Raw genomic sequence first — 19,248 nt, 5'->3', positions numbered from 1 at the left:
TTTTATTTGATTTTATGAACATACTTATTTATGCACTATACTGAAATACTGTACAAAACTGCAAGAAATGCCACTATTTGACTACTTATGTTTCTACAAAAACACCATCATAAAGGTGTATCTATTAGTAAAAGTCAACTAATAACTGCTAATGTGGATGTGAGTCAAAAGGATTTTGGGTTTGCCAAAAATGCTAAATCTAGGCATGAGACACAATTGTTAACTTCTATTAACACATTTCAGGGGCATAGAGAGTATATTTTAAATATTAGAAGAAAAATGAATTTTGCCCATTAATCATTAGTAATTATATAAAATTGAAAACTGTGGTTTCTAATTTAGCTATTTGTGTGTGTGTGTGTGTAATTTAGTTAATGTGTGTGTGTGTGTCTGCGTGTGTGCAGGTGAACTAATCCACAATCTGTTGGTGATGCTTTAAAGTTTCTGTTTAAAAAGGTTCAACTCTTACCAAAACCTCTTCTGGTATATAAAGCTGTTGTAAATTTGAGTCAGTGAAATTTAAAGTTTCAATTTACAAAAGCAGATTTACATTAATTCTTATCTGAAAGCGCTGCTTCAAGACAGAAAAATGTGCCAACGAACTGCCCTTTCCATTGTAATTAGTGGCTTCTGAGTCCTGATGACAAGAAGCCTTAAGGCAGAATTTGCAGTAAACAGGAAAGAAGAGAATCATGTAAGTGCTCATCTATACTCTGGGACACCTATAAATTCTCATCGGTGGGAGTTTTTGGCACAATTTTCTAATCCAATATGAATGTTGCTCCACAGCAGCCAAACTGGATGCTTTTTTCCAGTCTCCAGCACCAAGAAAATTTAGCTGATCAATTTCAATACAACACATACCTGGAAAGAGTAAGACACATTTGTCTTTTTTTTTTTTTTAATTTAAGGTAGTTTCCAATGATTAAAATAATCTATAGGATTTCAATTATTACTCCCCAATAAACTCTGATGCTAAAATGTAATGACCATGACATTCTGATAGTTATTAAATTCTAGGCATAATTAACATCCTGTCAGGAGTGACTTGTAATTATTTGAACTTGTCATGCGGTAATATGTTGCTATAGATACTATACAGAGTAATTAAAAGCTGATTTCAGATCTCTAGTTTTCTTCGGATGTGTGCTAAGCTTCCAATTACACTAGCAGGGATTCTGAGCACTCATGAAGGGAACTGATGTCGCAGATAGGAGGTTCTGTGATTTAGAAGAATTTGTCTGGAATGACAGTGTTATCTTACGTTATAGTTAGGCAACAGTAAAAAAGAGTCCTATTTAAGACCTAAATCAAAAGAGTTCATCAAGTGTGGTATAGGATCCCCATTTTCATCACTAGTAGGAAACAGATCAGGTCACATGAAACCCACTTTAAACGAGTTCCTAGAGTAAATCTTTAAAAAAGGCAATGGCTCTTTGGGTAGGGGGTGCTTTCTGCCTGCAGTTCCACGAGTGAGCAAATGCGTGTCTCCGTTAGAGGTCTACTGGTGAGCTCTAGAGCTAGATACACACTGTACATGTTGGTTCACAAATTAGCAGTTATTAGTCAGACTGTACATAGCAAAACAAACAAAGTTCTATGTTGCTATACATCCCAAAGATAACTTGTGTCTAGATTCAAGGACTGACCCCTAATACAGGTTCTCTGTTTAAATACGTAGCCCAGTAAACTAAATTAAATGTACCAAACAAAACTGGGAAAACTATTCTAGACATTCTGTCAATTTTGCTAACACTGTTGAAGGTTTTCTTGGCTTCCGCTGGCTTGTTTTCCGGCTTCTTATTGGGTTCTGGCGTGGTTGCGCTCTTGGAGATGGTAGAGAGAACTGGGTCTTTTGAAAGATTCGGGGCATAATTGGCAACAGCCACCGCATAAGCATTGTTCTGTATCATGACAGAGGCCTTTTCTTTTTTCTATTGAAAAATACAAGAATTAACAGAATGTGGGTTGAGTCTGCCACTTAACATTTTCCAAACTCCAGTTCAAATTACGAAGAAAAGTATCTTGATAAACATCATTATCCATTATAAAGATGAAATTTAGTAAATAAATAAAAGGAGTCCTGAAACCATGAGGAAAGCCCCACAGTAAAATCAATGATACCATTTTCCCGGAGAACCATTTTTTGTTGTTGTTTACATGGAAAACAAATAATCAAAACCACACATTTAATAAATGATGCAAAATTTTGACTCTTATAAGTTATTCAAATATTTGTTGAATCGATGATAGAATGAATAAATGAAATGTAGAAATATTTTAACAAGAATGATCATCTACAATGTATGACCTCAAGTTCTGAGGAAAGAAATTTAACGTCTTTAACTAGAAAATAGGATTTCTCTCTTCCTTGTCAAACGCTTTACTCATATGATAGGAAACTAAGCATATACAGTTGGCAGTGAAATAAATATTAAAAATATGGAACAAAGATAAAATACAAACTTCCCTTTTTTGCCTAGCTCATCCATAACCTGTTTCTCCTCATAATCCCCACCCACTCAAATCTGACTCACAATTATCTTCTGCCTGGACCAAACAACATGCTTTGTGCTCTCCCAGCTTCACTTGACCTTGTCCAATCATTAGACACACTACAGCCACAGGGATTTTTTTTTAAGACATCAATGGGATCATGTCACTCCTCAGCTTAAATCTCTTAAATACTATCTCATGGAATTGAGAATAAAATCAGTAGTTCTTACCATGGCTTCTTTACTTCATTAATTATATACCAATCCCATGAAATAATTTCAGTTTTCAAGAATACTTCTTTGTTTGATGCCTTTTGCCATGCTACTTCCTAGCCTGGAATGCCTTCCCTCCATCCTGTTTTTCATGTCATCAATCCCCTCTCATACTTTGGTCTTGGCTTAGTGTTGGTCCTCAAAAAGACCTTCCTCACCACTCCATCTAGTGCAATCTTTTTGGCCATCTGCACTCTCCACAGTATTCAGATTACTTCCATCATGGCATTTTTCTTTTCTTTTTTTTTTTTTTAAAAGATTTTATTTATTTATTTGACAGAGACAGAGACAGCCAGTGAGAGAGGGAACACAAGCAGGGGGAGTGGGAGAGGAAGAAGCAGGCTCATAGCGGAGGAGCCTGATGTGGGGCTCGATCCCAGAACGCTGGGATCACGCCCTGAGCCGAAGGCAGACGCTTAACCGCTGTGCCAACCCAGGTGCCCCAATCATGGCATTTTTCAAAATGTATAAATTCTTTCTTTAGTTGTGTAATTATTTGACTGACATCTTCCTTTCTCATTAGAATCGAAGTTCAATAAAGCCTGGTGCTACTTCTGTCTTGTTTACCATTATCAACTGAACACTTAGCATGATGCTTTCCACCAGCTAGGCATATAATATGCAGCTGAATTAATGAACTTGAAAACATAAATAATATTTACCTGCATTTCTATACTAGTATAAGTGTCTTCTTAGTTATCTAAATGCAAACAAAATTGAACCGGCTATGAATTATCCAAAATTGTGAAGAGTGTAAATCAACAGATTTAGAGGACCAAGTGGCCTAGAACAGAATTTCAAATATCAGTTATTTTCAATTAAGAATTCTAATTGAACATAATTAAAATAAAATAAAATAAAATAAAATAAAATAAAAAGAATTCTCAAAATGTCCAGGCAAAATGAGATAAGAAAGGGCCTCTGAAAGCCCAGGAGGATCTGAAAACAAGCCTGGATTTCCTGTCCTTCACTGGCATTGGGTTTCTCCCTCTCTTCTTTCCCTTGCTGATGACGCATTTTTCCAGATCTGGCTGAAGTATAGAAGGAAAGGAGCTGAGGGCCTACCGTTATGAAAGCTATAAAACAGCTTTTCTTCTGTAATGACACATGCAGTTCCCATGTTACAAATGGAGGGTCATCCCCAAGTACATAACTGATAGCCAGATATAGCTAATACATTTTAAGCACTACGATGTGTCAGGGTGAGTGTTAAGCCTGAGGGTGTCATTTATAAAAAACTTCACTACTGGATAGGAGGTAAGTTCTATTGTTAACCTTATGTTACAAATTCTAAAATGGAGGCTAAAGAGCTTTCATGACATAAGCAGGTCTCCTGTCTACTAAGGGGCTGAAAAAGCGCACAAACTCAGATGTGTGTGATTTCTAAACCTCTGCTTAAACATCATACTGTGTGGCTTTCTTTTTGAGGAAGCTATTTGAAACCTGCGAGTACACTTTTTCTTAAATTTTTCCAAGTGAAGTTTATATCACTAGGTGGATCTTCTAAAAAGACTCCTTAAACCATAAAGTATGTAACATGTAATGTTTATATTACCATTATTTCAATTCTACCTAAATATCATTTAAAATAATATCGAATTGCACTTAGAATTTGGACTTTGGGAATGTTCCTTAACCTCTCCCTGCTTCAGCTTCTAGTAAGAAAAAAGGGGGATAATTATACCAAAGCCACAATGAGCTGCTGTGAGAATTAAATGAATAGATGAATATTCAAACCACATTGAAAAGCACAATCTCTTAGTTGAGAGTAGTAACAGTTATAACTCTATTACAAGCTAAACAATGATTGCTGACTTATAAGATATATAGATAATATACTTTATATCTTTGGAAGAAGACATAAACATTGCATGGAAGAACTCAAAAAAGGTGTCTTGGAAGAGGGACATTTAAGTTAAGTCAAGATTTATGGTGTAGGTCCCAAACATTTTGACAAAGAAACATAAATGCAAATGTCCTTTGTTACAAGAGGAGTCTATGCATAGAAACTCTGTACTGACTCTTACCAACTCCCTTCCTGCCCGACACAAATAACCTTCGATTGTATATAAACCCACAGGTGATGCTAAAATTATTTAACAAACTCTGAAGCAGACGCACTAACAAATCAGAACAGGTACTCTAACTAATCTGAACAAGTATCACCTGTAAATACCCAGAGGGCTGTGCCCGTATGTACCAGCCAAATATCACCCCTGCATGTTTGTATGTTGGTGGGGTTTTTTTTATCCCAATTCTGTGAATGCTATAATAAGCAGTGTTCAAAATAATTTTCACGTATGTTTGAAACTTTTATTGACTTAAACTACAAAGAACAAAATTTCATGATATTTTTTTCTTCGTTGCCCAAAGTATGGCTTCAATCTCTGAATATAAGTATAAACTTCAGAGGCAAGCTCAGTACCTGACAAGATGATGGCTTGACTTCAAATGCCCTCTTGGAACTTGGAAACTTGATTATTTTCAGAACCAACAGCAAGCAAAAGTGCAACAGTCATGAGTACTATCTTTAGTCAAAACCCAGTGGTGGACACCTGTAATTTCTTACCAATTCATTAAATGAAACACAGGGCACCCTCACTGGTGCTAAACCTTCTCAATTCCTAGACATAGCCCAGTGAAGCCTTTCTGGCTCAGATCTTACAAAGTCTTGTTTTAAAGGATAAAATAACTCCCCTTTTGAAAGTAATTGTCACAAATCTACAGAAAAGCAAATTGTTCCTATCTATTTAAAATTACTAATATCATGTATATAGAGAAAAAATCCTATTGACTTCATAGCTGACATACAGTTCTTAGATCTGCTAAAGCAGAGTACACAGAGAAGTCCACACAATATATTCTATTACTGTTCTTTGTAAGACATAGATGTGCTAGTGATAGTATTAAAAAATATTCAGACACTAGGCCATTACTAGAAGATATTACCTTGCCCTATTCATTACTAACTTCTATTAAAAAGAACCAAATTGATATCGTATGTTATAAATCCTCCTTGAGTATCATGCAAGCCTCTGATTAAGGCAGACCATCAGCAGGCTGAGTGCTTGGGCCAATGATTTTGACCCTTCCAGACTAATGTTACTTTACTCAATGTGACCCTTACCTTACACTCAGACCCTCAGAGCCTTGAAGAGAAATAGTGCAATGAACTCTATTGTTGCATCAACTTTCAAACCAGTACTAACTGCCACAAGGTGATTTTTTTTTTATGTTCATATCCCTATATAAAGTTTTTGTTTCTTTTGAGAATTAGGCAAGCTCTGATAGTTCACACTACCTAATTTCCCATAGTCTAATTTTATCATTCTGTATTTCTGCTTTAAGTCTCTTAGGTAGGCCACTTCATATAAGTCAGAAAGTGTAAGTAAAGAAAACAATATTAAATGTGAAGAATGAAACCAAACAGAAGGAAAATGGGGGAAATGAAAGCCAATGGACACTGCTATTTTCTATTAATTTTAAGTAACGCCTAAGGTTTTTGTTACCAATTCAAGGATGACTGACATAATACCTCTCACCAGAATTCTTACCCATTACGTTTCACTAGACTTCTCTATCTACACATGCCATAAGTAATTACAACATAAAATATCCAGAAATGAACTCAGGTTACTTTTACTCCCAACCTAATTCTGTACACCTTCCTACATTCCCTAATCTGTAAATGATACCACAATTGAGCCAGGAACTGATAACCAACCCACACCGACCCCCTACTCAGATCCACTTTATACTGACTCAGCTCAAAATCACTTCTTATTGCAGTAAGTACTCCTTCCATGTGCTTCCATAATGCCCTAGTGTTTGTCTCAATAATGGCACGTATACTTTTTTCACTTATTTTTTTCTTCCACTGATTGTAAGCTCCTTGAAAGCAAAAACTGTGCAAAGCAGAGCTCCTAGCATAGTTCCTGACACAGAAAAGGTTCACAAAATGTTTACTTTACAGTGAATTATATGTATGAGAATGATTACTGTGACAAAAAAATATATATTTAGAAAATATATCATATATAAAACAAGTATTTTGTAGAGTAGGCATTTGTTAGATTCATAAAAACTAGATTCCCATAGTATGTCCTACAATTCTGCTATGTAATTATCTTGAAAGTCCTCAAATTTACCATTCCACATGTTTGTGAAAGTTGTGTTGCTATAATTGAGACTCATATAAGTGGGAAGGGGGAAAATATGGCCAAACACAAAATAGGTAAATTATGTATTTTTACACATTATTTGGGGAAAAGAGTAAAATATGCTGCTATAGAATTTGTTGATGCTGTTTCTGAAGTGGAATGAAAACGAAATATAGCCCATACTAATTAAATTTTCTATTTTTTAAACAATTTTATAGGATTCAGAATATTCTGAGTTAATTACTTCATTAGGATGTCTGAATATATATTTAAGATTTCAAGACTAGAAAATTCCTGATTATAGAAATTAAAATGTCTTACACCATGGGGCAAACTAATCTCAGCAACCTTAGAGTGTTAGATAAAATAATGTGTTAAAAACTTGAGCAAATGCTCTATCTAAAATATAGCCATCTATTAGCAAAGTGACCTGGGATCTAAATAAAAATAATAATCACATGGTTTCAGAATTGGAAAGAATAGCAGAGATTGTCCTTAGAATAAGGAAATGGAGACCTCATAAATGTAACACTAAATAAGACAGGCTTTGGAAAAAACCCAAGGTAGCCAAAGTGGCGTATCTATGCTCTTGCTATATATACCATGTTGCTTTTTTAGTCAATTGTGGCTACTAGCAAGCCCATTAATTGTAAAGCAACAACATGCTCTTTGGTCAGATAATGCTGCTGTTAACTGTCTGCTAACCATCCTGACTGAGAAAAGTGATACTTACAGAAGATTGTTTGAAGGTTATACAGTCCATCCACTTCTCTAAGTACTCTAAAGTCTTTCCTTGGATTAAATTGGGCCATGAGAAAGCTATATACTTGGACCATATTAGCTTAGCTCCTTGAAGAATTGCCTTCACTGAGTTGTATGTTAATGTAATGCCTTCAGCTTTTATTGAAGGGGACTACAAGAAACATCAATATGAAATTCATTACTGCGTTTATTGGGAAATGTTGACATTACTTTCACCAGTACCCAGATTTCCCTAAATTAAAACCGTAAGATACTGTTTTATATAATTCAGTGTAGGAAAATATTTTCCCTAAGAAAATTTATGCTTCCATTTTTTGATTAAAAAAAGATAATAACTCCCCCCCTACCCCATGGCTTACTCTGGTAGACAAGAAGCTCAGAATTTAAAGCTCAACTTCTCTAGCTCTTAATGTTCTGACCCAAATGGTGGACATATTTGCATTCTATTTTCTTTCATCCTGATATCTTATTTCTACTTATGTTTTATTTTATAAGAGTTTAAGTACATGCGTTCTTTTGGTAAACTGACTGAAATGCTTTTGGAACAAGGCAAGATGTTAAAAAATGCAAATAAATGAATAAAACCCTTGAAATGTGATGTTTTCTATGAATGGCATGACGTGAATCACAAAACAATGGCACATTTCATGTTAGTTTGGATATTATGTGTTAAGTCTGTGTTTTAAGTAATTTAATATCTAGTGTGTTTCCATAGAACTATGTATGCTTTTTCTGGCCAGTGTAGAACCACTGACTCAGATTTAGAAATGGAAACAATCTCAAGAGACTAAAGTTATTTATTTTTAATTTAATTCAAATAAACTATGTGCTAACTGTTAGGTGAGGTAATAGCAGAGAAAATGATGAGTAAGACAAAACTATTATCCTCTTAGATCATGTAGCTTACTGTTGGAAACAGAAATATTTATAGTAAAAGTATAATTTAATAAGGTTACACAAAAGGAATTTGTGTCGGGTACTCTAAAAACATAATAGGGGGTGGCAATTACATTCATTTAGAAAGCTTCAATATTAAGTAAAATCAGATGGATATTAAGAAGTAAATAGGAGTTCATCAGTTATGGAAGGAAGGAGGGGGCTATTTAGCAAAAGGGATCAGCACATCTGATGTCACGGAGATGCGTAGTGGCATGGATATTTGGGGATGTTTGTAAAGGCTAGAGGAAGAATATGAGCATGGATTTTAGCTCTGTGTTCAGTCTTGGATGCACCACTTATTAGACGTGATCCTGAGCAAGTAATTTTATGTGATCAATCTTATAGTTTCTCATTTCTATTTTTTAAAGATTTTATTTATTTTTATTCTTTTTGTCAGAGGGAGAAAGAGAAATTGTGTGAGCTCAAGCAGAGGGAGTGGCAAGCAGAGGGAGAAGCAGGCTCCCCACTGAGCAACAAGCATGATGTGGGGCTCCATCCCAGGACCCTGGGATCATGACCCAAGCCGAAGGCAGACGCTTAACCAGCTGAGCCACCCAGGTGTCCCTAGTTTCTCATTTCTAACACAGAGATATTCCCAGGCATGTAGTAGTAAGTGCACAATAAATAACAGTGATATTTTCCTTATTTTTCAACATATATATAAACAAACTTACAAGAAAGCTATATATTTGGGCCATATTAGCTGAGCAGCTTCAAGAATTCATTAAAGAATTCAGCAATTAACATTAAGAATTCAACAATTCCTTAAAGAGCTGAAAAATGAAATGATCAGATTCCCGTTTCAGAAAGATGACCCTAGCACTAGTATGGAGGACAGACTGGAGGGAGACGACTAGGAACACGGAGAAATAATGAGACTCAAAATAATGAGAGATAGTGAGGGCATAGTTCATGACAAAGAGACAGGAAAACAGGTACCATCTGATGGCAGGTTAGATGTTAAGGGATACTTCCAAGTTGTTGGTATGTGAGATTAGGTTTTGCCATAGATAAAAAATAAGTAAATAAATACATGTGGGCAGGGGAAAGATAGAAAGTCAATTTAGAAGATTTTATTTTTGTTTGTTCTTTCTTTAAAAAAAGAGACACATAAAGATTGGGATGTTGTATTCACATAGAAATGCCTAGGGGACAGGTTTGATATATGATCCTGACAGTTAAAAGGAAGTATGGGGTGTGGTTGTAGGTGATAAGTGTGGAAGGTACGATAAAGGCATGAGCTGTAGATTGATTTGGTTCTATTTCATTCATTCATCCCATATTTATTATTTATTATTTTTATTTTTTTAAAGATTTTATTTATTTATTCGACAGAGATAGAGACAGCCAGCGAGAGAGGGAACACAAGCAGGGGAGTGGGAGAGGAAGAAGCAGGCTTCCAGCGGAAGAGCCTGATGTGGGACTTGATCCCAGAATGCCAGGATCACGCCCTGAGCCAAAGGCAGACGGTTAACGACTGAGCCACCCAGGCGCCCCTCATCCCATATTTATTGAGCATCTAACATATACAAGACCCTGTGAAAGGGCCAAGGATAAATGATTTATTGAAATAAACGTGGTCATTGTTATAATGATCAATGAAGAAAATGAGACATAAATATGCAATTGCATACTGCGATAAAGGATCTAATGCAAAATGGCAGGATACAATATGCACTTACAATCAGATCGAATCATTTGGGAGACACAAGGTTCAGAAGCTTCTTAAAGACTGACACTTGTGCTGAGGATGAATAGGGACTATCTATTTGGGGACAGTAAATGGGTGGACAGTGTGTTTAGTGTCGCAGACATCCCCACAAATATCGTCAGTAAAACCTTTAAAGTAAGAATCACATAGTGATTAGTAAAGACAAAAAACAACAATAAAATAAAGCCAAATGCCTGTCTTTAGGGAAAAACAAGGACAGATACTAGGGAGACTGGATCTACTCTGAACTCAGGCAGACTCTCAGAATAGAATGCATAGAGGCAGCTGCCAGAATCTGAGGGCAAGAAGTTGATATTCTAAGGCCTGTTTTAAAGAGGGAAAGAAGAGAAAATGCTGCTGGGTTGGGCCTGCAATGGAGTTCTGAAACACAGCAGTATTCAATGGGTTCAATGGGCATCCCTTGAGAAAAATGAAAAATTATTACCTGATCTGAATATGTGGGGGTTATTGGTGTTCTTCAGTTAACACGACAATAAATGGAAAGGAAATCAGATTACAGTGGGCTGAGAATTCAACTGAAAGTAAGAACACAGACATTGTAAGAAATGCTTTCAAAAAAGCTTGAATGAAGAAAAAGGATAGAATCTGAATGGGGACATTGGATCTGGAGAGAGTTTTGGTTTCGTTTCATGGTAAATTAAGCATACTCTTTAACTGAAAGGAAGGAGGCAGTCAAAAAGGAAAAGATGGCTTTGAAGAAAGGAGAAGAAATACTAACTGTTGGTTCAAGGCTGAGAAAAGAACAAGAAAAAAAGAAAGAGATTAAGAGCAGGAGTGGAAGAATTAGTTTTGGCCAGTGGAAGAATGTTGGGTATCAGGGAAGGTTCCAGAAAAACTTGGGGAATTTCACAAGATGATATTTTTATATATGAAAGGGCATAAAACATGGAATCGAATCATTTGATCCAGTACTACATTTTTAGTATGATAAGGTTTTGTTATCTAGTTTCACACCTGAGGCTAAAAGTGCTATAACATCTTGTCCGAGATCACAGAAGCAGGGTAGGCTATGTCTTTTAACAGAGGGCTCAAATGCAGCTTGAAAAATGGATTGAGTGGATTTATGTATTGGCATAAACTAACTTTAAAGATCATCAGAGTACAATCTACATAAAAATTGTATGTTAAATACATATTTCTTTTTTCAAACATATACTAGTGATACGTGTCATTGAGACATTATTCTTATGAGACAACAGAATATTTGCCAGTTCACAAATGTTTAAGAACTTTTCATCTGCTCTTTGGATTGACAGATAATTTAACTGCATTTGCTTATGATACCAACTTCAAAAGCAGAGGACTTCTACCTGTCTGATAAAACCAGCAGGATGCCAATATGGGCAGTGGATTCAAGAAATTTATCAAGAAAATTATCATTTTTCCACTTAAAAATTAAATCTAAGGAAAATTACAGCAGAGATAGCTGAAAGTAGATTATACCGAAGCATTTTTTTAAGGCAGATATGCTAATTTGGGGCACTCTACTTGATTTCCATTCACTTCTAAGGACCTGGTTATTTCCAAGCTAGGTTTAGGAAGCACCTCCCAAAATTCATTTGAATCAAGAAATTGGGTTGACTACCCACTGACAAATTCACCATTGTCAAGTTCTAAACTCTTTTCTGTGAAGTCAAAGAAGTCTTCTCATTGGTGTTGCATTGCCAGACTTAATAAGAGAAACTCATTGATTCTTTAATTCAACAAAAAACTCTGAAGTGCTAGCAAGTGCCTGCCGTTGTGCTTGGCCCCTCTAGCTATGGAAAAATGAATAAGAACAAGCAACATGCTGGATGTAATGTTTCCTTTAACTTAACCATGAACTTGAACCACTTAGAACTGAAATAATATAGAACTTATTAATTATTTTCCTAAAGATTATGTTGGAACATCAATGATTTTGTCCTAGATTTGTCTTTGCTCTGTGTGATTTGGTATGTGGTTTGACTTAAACCCAATATTCATTACTACTAGGTTATTGCTTTTAGAATGCATTATCAAGAATGTGTTTTGCATTTGTAAGTACCTCTGTTTTCCAAGTTCAGGGAGAAGGTATTTTATTTGATATGCCAAATCACAATGTCAATTTGACTGGCACCTTCATAGCATTAAAAAGTGATCTATCAATAAATATACAGAGCATTTATACCACAAACCATTTATCTTTTGTGACTTATTTGTAAATATGTCTGGCATTTATAAACATAACTAGCATTTAATCTTCAAAGAAAGTTAGTATGAAAGTGCATGTATAACTAATATAACTTAAAAAAGTAATTGCATAGATAGCAATGAAAAAGCAGTACATTATATGGAAAATGAAAACATAAATCAACAATAAAATGTGATGGAAATGCTGAAATAGCCTAGAAGTTAAGCATAGAAAATTAATCAGATTCCATTTAATATTCACTCAGTGGCTGTTCTTATGCAAAACATCACTTATAAAATGAAATGAACTAGTACTTATTAAAACTTACAGTTTATAAAATTAAGAAAAAAAAGTAAGACTTTTAAATTATCACATCAACCATTTATATGCTTAAACTGCAATATGGTCCTAGAAATGGGAAAAAATTATATTTAAATAACTGATAAAGAAGTAAAATCATTGAATATGGAAGGGCATAAAACATTCTAAATTTAATGGAAGAAGTATTTTAATAAATATTTTGTTAAAAAGAAGCCCTCCAAGTAGAACTGAACTATTAAGAAAACTTAATATCTCATTGTGATATATCCAAAACTTCCTCTTAATGAAGATGAGTAATAATCTATAAAATACACAAAACAGCTATTATATTAATGCTCAAAACTCCCACTAGCTTCAGTACTTGCAACCTAAAGATGGACACCAATAATTCCCAAAGAAATTCATCTTAAAAACAAATAACTCTTATAGACTACATTAGCAACTTAAAATTTCTGGGCATTCCAGCACCTACTTATTCCATATAACCTGGGAGAAAGAACAATGTTGCCTGAAATTCTATCCAAGCAACAGAGATGGGGGTAGGTGAAGAGTAACTCAACACACTGAAGGATCTGAAATTCTATAACAGGTAAATTAATGCCCACTTTCTTTTCCAAATCTCTCGATTAAGAAGCAGTGTGGTATTTAAGAGCATGAATTTCATGGTCAGATAGATCTGCATTCAAGTATATTTATTAACTAGTTGTGTGAGCGTGGGCAAGTAAATAATTTCACTAAGTCTTAGCTTCTTCATTAGAAGAATGAGAATTAAAAAGAGACCCTAATCATAAAGTTTAAAGATTACATGATAGAACATATGTAAAAAACTTAGCACAATGCCTGACACACAGTCAGAGCTCAACAGATGCTGGGGAGTTTGAACAGAAGTAATACTATAATAAGCACCGCTAAAGAATTTCAGGCAAGAGCATCCTTTAAAAGAAATCTGCATGATTTCTATATATATACATATCTACGACATAGATATAAAGATACAGATAATTTACATTTGAATGTTCTTCATGTCAATTTTTAGGAACTATCCGTTACAAGCTAAATCTGTTAGGGGATTCTCTTAATCATGGTGAGAAGGAAGTTCTCACTTACCTTGTCATTTACTACACTCTTCCCATCCCAAGCCCATCCTCTTTTGGTGAAGTAGTTAACAGTTGCAAATTCAATTAGGGCAGAGAACACAAATGCATAGCAGACAGCGATAAACCAGTCCATGGCAGTTGCATATGCCACTTTGGGGAGGGAATTCCTCGCGCTGATGCTCAGAGTTGTCATTGTTAGAACAGTTGTTACTCCTGCAGAAAGACAGAAACCAAAAACATCAACAGATCCTAGCAAGACAGAATTGGAAATATTCTTTTTTAAAGCTACTTTCACTGCCAGTTCTATCCACTTTAAAAAAAAAAGCCAAACTGGAAGAACAGTGCAAAGTTAATTATCACAAATGGCTATTATGATTCTTGAAGTAACTCTGAAATGCCTTCAGTTTTCATTTTTGTTTGTATGAATCTCCTTTTTCTCTTTTTAGTATTGTTCAGGTTAAACAGACGGGTGATATTCAAAGTAGAATTTCCTATGAGGAAAGCAGTTACTTTAAATTGATCCATTTCACATTAACATTAATTTTTTAAAAATCCTACACAAAGCCTCACATGAATTTGCTCATCATTTATTTAAATGATGCTCAGCAATGGACCAATCATCCACACCAGTGATCACAATGGAACTATGATTAAGAAGTTCTTTATTCTAAGTATAGCTACCTAAATATGAAATTAATTCTGGATCACTTACATTGTGAGGACATAATTTCTTTCATAATGAAGCTTAGACTCTATAGAAAATAAAACAAGCAACTAAACCTCAAACTTTATAAAAATGCAAATCACTACTTTTAAGGAATATTTTATGCCTCTGTTGGTTTAAAAAGTAATTTAGTCCCTTTCATTGTAAAGCTTTTCTGCCAGTAGTCAGGGAGTCACAATAATTAAGTAAAAAGAAAGCAATAACTCAGGAGGTAAGTTGCAATATCAACTGTCAAAATGTCTGCAATTACCTGTTTTATCAGAGATTCAACAGAAGTTTAATTATGTACATAGAGGATACATTAAATTAAAAGAGTTACAATGTTAAAGAAATGTTCATTCATATATTAAAGTTTTATCATATTGTATTTTTTGCTTTCCCTTAGGATAAATAGGCAGCTTTTTCATCTCATCTACAATAGAGTTAGTAATTCAAAACAGCAAAATAATTCTATTTAATCATGAGTGAATGCATCTAGGAATATGATGGTAGTAGTAGGAATAAAAGATAGAAAAATAAATTCAGTTCACCTGCTGCTAAGCCAGTATTAAAAAACACATCTATGGAAACACATTGCCTTTTCATGCATCAAACTAAAAGGTTTTAGATTGTGAGGATGTTTTCTTTTGAGAATTTGGTACAGTATAATAATTAAATAGCAGACACGATAGAAACAACCACACATACCCACAACCAAAACCATATCATCCTTCAACGCCTGTATGTGTGACCGGTATAGCAATGCAAATGACAAATCAACATATGAAAATATATTTAACTTCACTAGCAGTTAAGGAAATACAAACAAAGTGATAATGACATACCTTTTTAAAACCATATAGTCAGCAAAATGTTAGCAAACTTTAAAATATTTATACCATGGTAGTATTGAGGAGAATGTGGGATAACGGACATCCTCTCTGAATAGGGATTACAAATTGGTGTCATATCTCAGAAACTGTTACCTAATCCAAAGTCATAAAGATTTAGGCCCATGTTTTCTTCTATGAGTTTTATACTTTTTGCTCTGACATTTAGGTCTTGGTCCATTTTAGAGTAATTTTCATGTATGGTGTGAAGTAGATGTCCAAATTCATTCTTGGGCATGTGGATAGCCAGTTGTACCAGTACCATTTGTTGAAAAGACTTTTCTTTCACTATTGAATGGTATTAGGATTGTTGTTGAAATCAACAGACCATACCGTAGCAACTTCTTATTATATATGTCTCCTGAGGCAAGGGAAACCAAATCAAAAATAAACTATAGGGACTTCATCAAAATAAAAAGCTTCTGCACAGTGAAGGAAACGATGAACAAAACTAAAAGGCAACTTATAAAATGGGTAAGATATTTGCAAGCATATCTGATAAAGGGTCAGTATCCCAAAATATATAAAGAACTTATCAACTCAGTACCCCCAAAATGAATAATCCAATTAAAAAATGGGCAGAAGACACAGACATTTTTCCAAAGAAGATACACAGATGGCCACCAGACACATGAAAAGATGTTCAACATCACTGATCATCACGGAAATACAAATCAATGAGATATCACCTCACACCTGTCAGAATGGCTAAAATCAACACCACAGGAAACAACAGGTGTTGATAAGGATGTGAAGAAAGAGGAACCCTCTTACACTGTTGGTGGGAATGCAGATTGGTGCAGCCATTGTGGAAAACAGTATGGAGATTCCTCAAAAAGTTAAAAATAGAACTACCCTATGATCCAGCAATTATACTATTAAGTATTTATCCAAAGAATACAAAAACACTAATTCAAAGGGATACATGCACACCAATGTGTATAGCAGCATTATCTACAATAGCCAAATTATGGAAACTGCTCAAGTGTCCATCAACCGATGAATGGATGGATAGAGAAGATGTGTTATATATATACAATGGAATATTATTCAGCCATAAGAAAGAATGAATCTTGCCATTTGCAACAAAGTGAATGGAGCTACAGAGCATTATGCTAAGTGAAATAAGTCAGTCAGAGAAAAAGAAATAACATGTGATCTCACTCGTGTGTGGAATTTAAGAAACAAAGCAAACAAGCTTAGGGGAAGAAAATATAGAGACGAACCAAGAAACAGACTTTTTTTTAAAAGATTTTATTTATTTATTTGACAGAGGGAGAGACAGCCAGCAAGAAAGGGAACACAAGCAGGGCAGTGGGAGAGTAAGAAGCAGGCTCCCAGCGGAGGAGCCCGATATGGGGCTCGATCCCAGGACTCTGGGATCACGCACTGAGCTGAAGGCAGACGCTTAACGACTGAGCCACCCAGGCGCCCCAGAAACAGAACTCTTAATTATAGAGGACAGACTGATGGTTAGCAGAGGAGAGGTGGGTGAAGGGATGCATTAAATAGGTGATGGGGAAGAAGGAGGGCACTTGCGTTGAGCACTGGGTGTTGCATGGAAGTGATGAATCACTGAAACTAATATACACTGTATATTAACTGGAATTTAAATGAACACTTAAAAAAAAGAAATCAACTGATCACAGGTATATGGGTTTGTTTCTGCACTTTCAGTTCTATTCCATTAATCTGCACATTGATCCTTATGCAAGTTTCAGGCTGTTTTGATGACTGTAGCTTTAGAGTAAGTGTTGAAATTGGGAAGCTTGAATCCTCCAAATTTCTTACCCTTTTTCAGACTGTTTTGGCTATTCACAGTCCCTTGTATTTCCATGTGGTTTTATGATAAATTTGCTCATTGCTGCAAAAAAGATTGTTGGAATTTTGATAGGTATTGCATTTAAACTACTGTTCTGAGCACAATTGCCATCTTAACTATATTAAGTCTTCCAATCCCTGAACACGGGATATCGATTTAGCCTTTATAATTTTGTGTGTGTATACACACACACACACACACACACACACACACACACACACGTAATCTGTTTACTTAGAGCGTCTTTACTTTCTATTAGCAACATTTTGTAGTTTTCAGTGTACAAGTCTTTCACTTTAAGTAAATTTATTTATAGGTACTTTATTTGGATGCTAATGTAAATGGAAGTATATTCTTAATTTCCTTTTTAGATTATTCGCTGCTAGTATACAGAAACAGTTGATTTTTTGTTGTTGACCTTGTACCCTGCGACTTTGCAGAATGTATTAGCTCTAATAGTTTTTATGCGGTTTGCTAAAGGTTTTCTGTATATAAAATCATGTCATCTATAAATAGAGTTTGAATTGTTCCTTTCCAAACTGGATGCCTTTTATTTGTTTTTCTTGCCTAACTGCACTGGCTAGAACCTGCAGTATCATGTTGAGTAGAACTGACGAAGGCAGACGTCCCTATCTTGTTCCTGATGTTAGCACAGAAATTCTTAATCTTCACCTCTGAGTAGGATGTTAGCTGTGGACTTTTCTTCCATCCACTTGTATCAGGTTGAGAAAGTCCTTTTCTCATGCCAGTTTGTTGGGTGTTTTTTATCATGAAAGGATGCTGTGTTTCATTTTTTAGTGTTTTGAAATGATTGTAGGTTTTTTCCATACCCCATAAATTTGTTGTTTACATTGATTGATTTTTGTATGTTGAACCAAACTTTCACTCCCGGGATAAATCCCATTTGGTCATCACATGTAATCTTTTTTATATGTGGCCAGTTTCACTTCACTACTATTTGTTGAAGACATCTATATATCTAAGGGATATTGATCTGTAGAGTTTTTTTGGGGTTTTGTTTTATTTTTTTACTTGTTATTTCTTTGTCTGTTTTGATTTTCTTGGTAAATGGCCCCACAGAATGAGTCAAGAAGTTCCATCGGTTTTTTTTTCAGCGTTTGAGAAAGAATGATGTTAATTCTTTTTTCAATGTTTGGTAAAATTCACCAGCAAGGCCATCTGGCCTTGGACTTCTATTGATTTTTTGTTGTTGCTCACTTCATAACCTCACTTGCTATAGATTTGCTCAGACTCTTGACTCATTTTTGGTAATTTGTTGTTTCTAGGAATTGGTCCACTCTAGGTTATCTAATTTGGGGGGATACAATTGTTCACAGATTCCCTTAGAATCTTTTTTATTTCCATAAGGAGAGTAGTAATGTCCCCCTCTTGCTTCCTATATTTAAAGTTTTGTGTTTTCTCACTTTTTTCTTGGTCAGTCTAGCTAAAGTCTTGCAAGGGTAAGAAATTTATGGTAGTGTGTTGATCCTCTCTAATGTTATTTCTATTCTCTATTCCATTTATCTCTGTTCAGATTTGTACTAATTCCCTTCTTCTTGCTTTGGGTTGTGTTTGCTTTTACAGAAGCAGAGGCAGAAGCAACAACAACATTTGCCTGTAAATGCTTTCAGTGGCATCTCCCTGGTAGCAACTTTTGTACTAGGGAATTCTGAGTCGGGTAATATACAAAGACAAGTTTTTTGCAAATGCCTTCCAGGAAGACACCATAAGGTGATGACAATACTTTCTGAAGGAACTCCACTTTCCTCCCCCTACTACCAGGAGGCTTTTATTTGGAAGGTGTTACTCCACCATTTTTGTTAGTATCTACCCTAAGCCCCAGCAATTCTTCTAGATGGGGCGGAGCAGTGTAAGATACTGGTTAACAGTGTTGCTATGTCC

General features: G+C 35.2%; 1 protein-coding gene across 3 annotated transcripts in view; it reads right to left on the bottom strand.

The window, feature by feature from the left end:
• Positions 1–1,552: 1,552 nt before the first annotated feature.
• GABRA2 (gamma-aminobutyric acid type A receptor subunit alpha2) overlaps positions 1,553–19,248 on the bottom strand; it is a 113,547-nt gene continuing 95,851 nt past the window's right edge. Inside the window, exons 8-10 of one of the 3 annotated variants that reach the window (XM_040624855.1) lie at positions 13,942–14,144; positions 7,662–7,841; positions 1,553–1,934 (exon numbers count right to left, since the gene is read on the bottom strand). In XM_040624855.1, coding sequence (XP_040480789.1) covers positions 1,638–1,934; positions 7,662–7,841; positions 13,942–14,144 — 680 coding nt within the window. In that variant the 3' untranslated portion in view covers positions 1,553–1,637. Of the gene's footprint in view, positions 1,935–7,470; positions 7,474–7,661; positions 7,842–13,941; positions 14,145–19,248 lie in introns of all 3 variants that reach the window. The other 2 variants (XM_008701440.1, XM_008701441.1) reach the window with 2 other exon arrangements.

This window comes from Ursus maritimus, unplaced genomic scaffold (genome assembly GCF_017311325.1).
Source record: "Ursus maritimus isolate PB19 unplaced genomic scaffold, ASM1731132v1 scaffold_8, whole genome shotgun sequence".
In the NCBI taxonomy this organism is placed as follows: Eukaryota; Metazoa; Chordata; class Mammalia; order Carnivora; family Ursidae; genus Ursus; species Ursus maritimus.
The sequence above is the reverse complement of the archived record's forward strand: the minus strand, read 5'-3'. Positions and strand labels throughout refer to the sequence as shown.